Source organism: Cyprinodon variegatus, unplaced genomic scaffold (assembly GCF_000732505.1).
Source record: "Cyprinodon variegatus isolate N-32 unplaced genomic scaffold, C_variegatus-1.0 Scaffold980, whole genome shotgun sequence".
Lineage (NCBI taxonomy): Eukaryota > Metazoa > Chordata > Actinopteri > Cyprinodontiformes > Cyprinodontidae > Cyprinodon > Cyprinodon variegatus.
Genome location: NW_015151433.1, coordinates 115,072 through 123,775, shown reverse-complemented (window position 1 = coordinate 123,775; position 8,704 = coordinate 115,072). Strand labels below are relative to the sequence as shown.

The following is an 8,704-nucleotide window of genomic DNA, read 5'->3' as shown; positions in this document are numbered from 1 at the left end:
AGCCTCAATGTTTTATTGTTTCTTCTATCTGTTGAGTCTGCTGTCGCAGCAAGAGGTTAAATTAATATACAGTGAAAAACAGATATAGTCATTGGATATGCTAATCCTGTTTGAACATATGTGGAGGAAAGAATCTCCTCTGTCTGAATTTTCTGTTTAAAATTTATGTAAATTTTCACTTTAAAGTCTCCCAGAATTTTTACAGAGCTAAATATTTTGTATGTTTTATCACATCTAGAGAGTTAAGCTCAAAGAGTGGCAACACATCAGGGATGAATAGAATGCATGTTTCCAGTTTCGCATTAAAGAACCTTCAAAATTAGATTAATTCAAACAGAAATTAAAACAAAAAAGTTAAGCAGTTTTGATCATATTTTTTATTATGAAATTTAATTACCACAACAATCAGCAATCCAGTGAATAAATAGAGATAAGTGCTGTGTATACAAAATTACAATGAAGTTTGTCTAAGTCACCACTTGGTGGCAGTGTTTCCTCTTCCTGAGGAAGAAGAAGAGCAGTCTGAGCGCTGATTGGCTGCAGCTAGGGGCGTTCAGCAGAAAAGACAGATGGCGGCGGTGACCAGAGGATCCTTCAGCGCTCTCAGACTCCTGGTGAGGAACAAACTAGTTCAGACCCACACCGAACTGAACACAAATAAACTCTGAACGGATTCAAGCCACTCTGTTAACCGGGCTTTGCTCGGCTCACGTTGAACGCTGCAGTTGATGTGGCAGTGACGTCACTACGATGCTAACTTAGGCTAACTGCTTTGTGATGGTTGAGGTTCGGCTCGGTTTGGTTCGGTTCTAGAGCTGTATCCGCTTCCGGTTTGGTCGGTTTTAGTTCTGTCTGTAGCGAACCGAACAGATGGCCTTACCTGACCAGAGATGATGGTTCTTATGGTTCTGGTCTGCTCCAGTTATCCAGGGAACCAGTGAACCTGCAGATGTCTTCCAACAGGATGGTGTTTTTCTACCCATAGGAAAGTTTAGTTAAAGACTTTAGGACTCACGCATACTAGAATCTTTGTAATGTTCTGCTCTGATCCGGTCCATCTGTCTCAGCCCAACTGGATAACAGCAAAGAACTCAGGAGAGTTTAGGATTCATCCAGCTGATGGTCTGGTTTTGGTCCAGGGCCATGTTCTGATCCAGAACTTTGCTTTAGATCAGTCACAGTTGTGGACCAGAAAGTTCCCTCTAGATACCAGTTGAACCTCAGTTTGTTATTAATCTCCATTCCGTCTAGCTCCAAAGTGGACCTGAAACCTGGTGCTGTCAGTGTTCTGGTTCCTCTGTGACCTCCAGGTCCAATTAATGAACTCTATTGTATCCCTTTAATATTCGCAAATATTGTTTATGTAACTTGGTACTTTAATTCCGAATGATGCAAAAAAAAAACTTCAAACATTTGATTCCAATAAACCATCATCTTCTTCTCCAGTGCGCTTCTGTTTTCTTTTTATCAACATTTTTCATTCATTCAGTCTTTCTGTTGTTAAAGCAAGACTGAAACTGTTAGCCACCAGGGGGCGCTTGACCTGTATTTTGGAAGGTTTGCATGTCCTACAACAGAACCAAAAATATGTCTGATCTGGTTTGTTTCCTAATGAATACTAGCTTAGTTAATTCTGGTGTTTAATGGAACACATAAGTGATGAGTTAATGAGGCATTCAGGCAAACAGAATTGATTCTGTCTCACAGAATACTGACACCTGCTGGACATTTAAAGACACTACAGGCAGCTTATTGGACAGACTAAACTGAATTGATTTGATGACCTAGTACAATAATATCATTCAAGTTATATTGTAATATTTCATATCTATGTTTAAATTGAAAATATCTTTGATATTTTAAGACGTAGCCAATAAATAATGCAAATATATATCACAACATGAACATTTAGGGGAAATGTGAATGAGGATGTTTGTGGACTTGGATTTTAAATATTTTTAAAACGATAAGTAAAGTAAAAACAGTAAATTTCATATCGACTCTTACTTTAACTTTAATTCAGATAAGTTGAGTGATAACCGAGAGGAAAAGGATGACGCAACGAGAAAATTTAAATAAACACGCAACGGCTGAAACGTTTCTATTCCTTTTAGGCTGCTCCAAAACTCTTGATAATTTTAATGATAAACCGCAAAAGATGAGACATTTTTATAGCAGATGCATCATGTTGATAGATCCGTTTTTATGGTTAAGTCAGTTAGAAACAACTATCTCATCTCTTTTTTTGAAACGACACGCGCACCAATACAGTGCTTTGCTCTATGGGCTCCATGCATGCATCAATGCATCAGTTTTGTCAGACCCATCACTAGGACACAGGCTTTTGTAAGGTGGCGCCCCGGGTCACGTGACTCAATCAGTGATGGAGCTTCCAAACACAACAAATGCTGAATATTGACCTGAAAGTCTGATCGACCCAGGTGGTTTGGACCCGGAGCAGTTCTGGTGATGGTACCAGAGAAGAATTAGGAACTGATTGGGAATCTTTCAGGAAATTGTATGAATTTGGACGTATTATCCAGAGAGAACGGACCAGAGGTGTGGATTACCGTGGTGAGCCCTTGTGTTAGAACAGGCCAAAGCTCCCATCGGACCTCGAAATCCGTGAAACTTAAGGATTTAAAGTTCAAGACCCAGAAAAAGTTGTTGAAAACAGCTTTTTCAATTCAAATTGAAAAAGCTTCCTGGATGGGAAGCAAAACGTCTTCTAACTTGGAAACAAAGTCCAGTGGATTTTTATTTTTATTTTCCTTTTTTGGAATGACTATGACATTGATGACTGAGAATCTTCACCAGCATATTGAAAACAACCATTAGAAGGTATCCCCCTTATAAGGCCTTGAATTTTCTTTATGATTCGACGTTTCAAATGGATAAATGAGTTATTTTTGCTGCTCATCGTCACTTTCGTGTTTCCTGTTTGTAGACGGCTTAGTTAATGTCTGCACAGCAACACACATCAACGAAGGGAATCTTTCTCAAAGATGAATAAATGCTAAAAAACAGAAAATCTGGACATTTTCTGGAGGCGTTTCTGCAGATCTAGAATTGAACAAATGTCAGTAAAATGATTCTTTGGTTTAGTAGATCTTAATGAGACCCCCGTAAGTGATGCGGTATTGTTTAGACTGGACATGTTAGCAGAACCGCTCCATCAGGTGATGTAATGCTGTCCTCTCTTCCTGTCAGCTGACCCAACAGTACCGCCGGCGGTGTTTCCGGCCACAGAACCTCAGATACAACAGGAACCTGCACCTGTCAGCCTCCAGATGGGATCGATCCCTGCAGATGGTCGGCGCCAGGGCGCTGCACACAGCCATCGGTAGGTGTTTGGGGGCGAGGGTTTAATGTGGCTCGTCGAGCTGAATCTTTGTCTCATTCCAAACCTTTAATCTGTTTTTAAACCAAATGATTTAAGAAGTTTTATGAACCGTTTTTGTGTTGAGTTTCATTCAGTGAGAAAATCTAAAAAATGTTTGCAGGAACCCAGAGCAGAAACATTTGGTTCTTTATTAAAATCGGTTTGGTATCACAACATGGACCTGGCCTGACAAGTTCTTTAAGACTTCGGTATTGGATCTTTTCCTGAAGCTTCCCTGGTTCTGTGGAGCATTTAGGAGCATTTAGGAGGAGCATGTTTCCCGGTCCAGATGATGCAGAGGGACGGTTTGATTCTGGGCTCTGCTCGTGATGATGTCACTGTTTTGTACCCGTAGCGCGGCGAGGAGCCATCGTCCAGTTCAAGCTGTCGGACATCGGGGAGGGAATCATGGAGGTGACAGTAAAGGAATGGTAGGAAACATTTCTCCATTATTCTTCACAGGGTAGAAACGTATGGAGCTAAATTTAGGCCATGAGGATTTTTTATTTTTTTTTTTACCTGAAAAAGCAATAAAACCGAAATATAATAATGAAACTGAAAACATTCAGATTGAAATTAGTTTTCAGTCTCCAACTGATGTTGGGTTGTGGAATGATCGCTGACAGCTTCTGTATCTGAACCAAATATTCCATGGTGTTGCATTCGGGAACAATGGGAACTAGAACTGTCTTTAAGAAATAATCTATATTAGATTTTAATATACCAATATCCTATATTTATGTGATGGGGTTTGGAAAGTGCTTGACTAACCTCAGCTCAGTATCTTTAAATATGGTGAACCTGCTGCAGCATCTTACTGACGGACCGGGACAGAGTTCATGTCTCCGTCTATGTTTCACTGTCTGATGTCATGACGACCAATCTTTATATTAGTACCAGGTTATTGGCGCCACAGGCGAACAGGAAGCCATTCTGTTGGACTCTGATGGCTCTTCCACTTTACTTTGAGAACGTGGGAATTTCTAACAAGGAATGGAAATTCTTTACAAATTTGTTAATCCTAATCCTAATTTCTTTAGTAAGACATATTTTATGTGACGACATGAACATAAACTGAATAGATCAGTAAAATAAAAATTAAACACAAACATCGATTCTGTTTAAAACCATTTCTAGTTCCCACTGTTCCTGAATGCAACGGCTGGAAAATCAATTTTAATGTCAGTTTTTAATGTTTTTGAACCTACTTTATGCACTAATTTAGCTAATTTAGTGGTTTCCAGGCAGACCTGAAATAGCAGTAGAAAAACAGGGAAAATAAAGACGAGGCTGTCTGAGGATCACATCTCTTCCATCAGAAAACGTCTGATGTTTCCAGCTTATGTGACTCATCTGGGTCACTCTGAGATTCAGTTTCAGTTCTAACCCGTCTCAGGTACGTCAAAGAAGGGGACAAAGTGTCCCAGTTCGACAGCATCTGTGAAGTCCAGAGCGACAAAGCGTCCGTCACCATCACCAGCCGCTATGACGGAGTCATCAGGAAACTCTACTACGATGTGGACGGCACCGCGCTGGTGGGTAAACCACTGGTTGATATCGAGACGGAGTCTGGATCGGGTGAGACACCAAAACTTAGATTATACGGGTCAACAGATCCGTTTGGTCGCTTGTAGTATTCTAGTCTCTGAATTCTGTCTATCAGAGCTGAACCAGGAGGAGGACGTGGTGGAGACGCCTGCCATGGCCAGGGAGGAGCACACCCACCAGGAGATCAAAGGTCATAAGACCCAGGCCACGCCCGCCGTCAGGCGCCTCGCCATGGAGAATAATGTGAGTCTCCAGTTTTTCCCAGATTATCACCAGCTTCCCTCCCAGTTAGTAGTGATAATGGGGCATACGACTTCTAGGAACAACAGAGAGGAGAGAAAAAGCAATATTATTGGTTATAGTGATCATTATTGTGATAACAATGTTATTACAGTGTCAGTAGCTACATTAGAACAAATTGGGAGGAGAGATTTTATTTAGCTGATTTTATCCACTGAACCGTCTTCTCTAGATCGGGCCCTGAGCCATTGGCTGGGGGCCAGTAGGGATTGCATGTTTCTGTATCCTCATCAGAAGCTGGACTTGAACTGGGTCCATAGGGGTGCAAGAATCCGAGATGGTTTATTGATTAAAAGCCTGCTGGAGCTGGTTCATGAGATGGAGAACTTCTAGTGTTGTTCTCCTCCTCTGGTTAACCTCTAGACTAAGGGTTCTGACTGATGTGTCCCCCCAGATTAAGCTCAGTGAGGTGGTGGGGACGGGCAAGGATGGACGGATCCTGAAGGAGGACATCTTGAACTTCCTTGCAAAGCAGACTGGAGCCATCCTACCTCCAGCTCCACATTTCCAGGAGATCCAGACCCCGGGCCCCGCCCCCACTGCTCCTGCTCCCAAGCCTGTGAGCACTCCAGTTGGAGTTAAACCTCCACCCACTGCCCCCAAACCTGTCTTCACTGGGAAGGATGTAACAGAGCCACTCAAAGGTAAGATGTTCTGTTAGATCAGAACCAGAAGGTTCTCCTCTATGGAGTAGCCAAACTTCTCCTGTCTGCAGGTTTCCACAAAGCCATGGTGAAGACCATGACGGCAGCACTGAAGATTCCTCATTTCGGTTACTGTGACGAGGTGGACCTGAGCCGGCTGGTTCTTCTGAGATCAGAACTAAAAGCCGTTGCTGAGAGACGAGGGGTCAAACTCAGCTACATGCCCTTCTTCATCAAGGTGAGGTCAAAGGTTAGAGGGCTGACTGGCTCCCAGTTAACCAACAGCTGCAGACTGACCGCCCTCTGACCCTCTCTGGCTCAGGCTGCCTCCCTCGGTCTGCTCCACTACCCGATCCTGAACTCCTCGCTGGACGAAGGATGCCAGAACATCACCTACAAGGTAAAGCATCAGTCTGGCTGCGGTGGGGGGGAAGCTGCTCCGTGTGGCTGACGCTGTGGGCATCTCCACAGGCGTCTCACAACATCGGCCTGGCCATGGACACCAGTCAGGGTCTGCTGGTCCCCAACGTGAAGAACGTTCAGCTGCTTAGCGTTTTCGAGATCGCCCAGGAGCTGAACCGGCTGCAGACGCTGGGAGCTGCCGGTCAGCTGGGACAGGCGGAGCTGATGGGAGGGACCTTCACGCTGTCCAACATCGGATCGGTGAGTACGGCAGAGCGGCAGTCCTCCACTGACGATGACCTTGAGTCTGACCGTTTTCTGTGTTTCTGGGTCAGATCGGAGGGACGTATGCCAAGCCTGTCATTCTTCCTCCTGAGGTCGCCATTGGAGCGCTGGGAAAAATCCAGGTTAGATCCCAAACCCTCCATCAACGTTGTCCTCAGAGCTAGAAGTCAGAAGCAGAACCATTTCTAACTGAATTTGGGTTCAGTGTTTCACATGACATCATTTTTAGACCAGTTTCCTCTAGTTGATCAGGAAAGTGTGACAAAGTGAGAACTGGGTGGGACCATCAGAACAAATCAGGATTTTTAAAAGAAAATGTAGAGGAACCTTTATCTTTTAAATGTAGCAGAACCTGATAGTAAAACACAGCGCAGCACCCATCAGAAATCAGGTGGTAAGGATCAGCCAATCAGAGTGAGGATCAGTCCAGGAATGACGGCTGATTGGTTCTCATTGAATAACTCCCTGCCTTCCATCCGTCCAGGTTCTGCCGCGGTTCGACAGTGATGGTCAGGTGACCCGAGCTCACATCATGAAGGTCAGCTGGTCGGCGGATCACCGCATCATCGACGGCGCCACCATGTGTCGCTTCTCCAACCTTTGGAGGGAATACCTGGAGAACCCAGCCAGCATGGTCCTGGACCTTAAATAGACACTTCTGTCCCGGGGAGGACCCACACGACACACGGTCCCGCCCCTCCATCGCCTTCACTTCATGTTTCTGTCTGAGGCCTTCCTGGCTGCCTCGTAGCTTCCTTGTTGCCTTTGAGCAGGACCCTGGGGGGTGGGGTTCAGCTGCTAGTCACTGGGTTACCATGACGCCCAAACATACGGTTTTAGATACAGACATAGAGCACCCGCCGTCAGTCTGAGCGGGGAGATGAAATCAGAATTCCTGCTACGCCATCAGCGGTACAGCACCACCTGCATAGGACATGAGTACCAGTCAACCTGAGAACATCCTCGGGTCATAGTTCTGAAGGTCTTGGACTTGTATCTGGATCCCTAATCTATTCTATCTATACATTTTGGTTCTGTGGGTTCAAGTTTTGTATCGGCTTATTCTGGATCTGTGTTTTCTAGACCGGCTCTTTAGAAGAAACAGAAACTGGTTCCGAACCAGTTCTGAACACGACAAAGAGTCAAATGTACCTGTTGAAGTTCACTACTTGGTTCTCCAGAACAGAACGGGTCTGTATTAGTCTTCCTAAGAAAATTCCAGTTCGCCACATGCCCGGACCAGCTGATGTTTCAGGCTCCGCCCCCTTGTTCTGTTACACTGAAACTAACAGCTGGGGGTCATGTGACCACATGGATTTGAGCAGAGGGGTCCAAAGTCAGTTCTGAAGGCTGGCGTCCTGCCTGTCTGAGGTATTGTCCTGATCCAGACATATGGTCCCCGCCTGCGAGGACCGGAGTTAAACCTCCTTGGAATAAAACTGTTACATCTGGTTTTCCCAGAACTCGCCAGAACCCAGACATAAATTAGGAAAGCAGCCAGATCATCTCTCATCCTGATGCAGAGCCCGGCTGTCGCCGCCCTGCTGGCCCCTGGGTGAAGCTCCTGCTGAATGTTCCCTGCTGTTCTCCCAGGTTCCTGCTCTGTGTGGGTGGTAGCCTCTGATAGATGTAAGATTTCTATGTATCCTGAGTCTGCAGGAATAAAGCTGACGTGAACAAAACGCCTGCTGTCTGTGTCCGTTCATGGTTCCGACCCAAACTGTTAACCCCATCCAACAGGGAGAGCATTGACTGGTGTCCCCTAAGCCTCAGTCTGCACCATGAGGTTCTGACCCAAACTTAAGGTTTTCCTGTCCTGTTTCTTCAGTTGGAAACATCAAGTGAACCAGGAAGTGTTTGCACAGCTGCTTCCATGCTGCTAGAACCAGCACCGGGTCAGCTGACTCTCAGCAGGGTCATGTGGAGCTAAAATTAGCCAGCAGATCTGAGGTCAGCTTACAGCAGCATGGAGGACGGCTGCAGGGCTCCAAGGTGAGAACAGACATAGAACCAGAAGATCACTCATTTTCTGGGTTCTGAAAGTGGCAAACTGTGGGACTATGAAGGAACAGACAGGCTGCTGGTCCCAGAGGTGCCGTTCAAATGTGGATCAGACGTTTCGAACAGTTTGAATATTTGTAGG

General features: G+C 45.0%; 2 protein-coding genes across 3 annotated transcripts in view; both read left to right on the top strand.

Moving 5' to 3' along the window:
- The first annotated feature begins 557 nt into the window (after window positions 1-557).
- dbt (dihydrolipoamide branched chain transacylase E2) lies at window positions 558-8,213 on the top strand. The gene is made up of 11 exons (XM_015399021.1): window positions 558-614; window positions 3,211-3,343; window positions 3,738-3,813; window positions 4,779-4,960; window positions 5,046-5,173; window positions 5,625-5,874; window positions 5,946-6,112; window positions 6,197-6,274; window positions 6,346-6,537; window positions 6,612-6,683; window positions 7,046-8,213. Exons 1-11 carry the CDS (start codon window positions 570-572, stop codon window positions 7,211-7,213), a joined length of 1,491 nt encoding a protein of 496 aa, XP_015254507.1. The 5' UTR covers window positions 558-569; the 3' UTR covers window positions 7,214-8,213.
- Window positions 8,214-8,410: 197 nt separating this feature from the next.
- The window catches only part of lrrc39 (leucine rich repeat containing 39), a 12,214-nt gene continuing 11,920 nt past the window's right edge, over window positions 8,411-8,704 (top strand). Inside the window, exon 1 of one of the 2 annotated variants that reach the window (XM_015399024.1) lies at window positions 8,411-8,553. The gene's annotated coding sequence lies outside the window, so the exon portion shown is untranslated. Of the gene's footprint in view, window positions 8,667-8,704 lie in introns of both variants that reach the window. The other variant, XM_015399023.1, reaches the window with a different exon arrangement.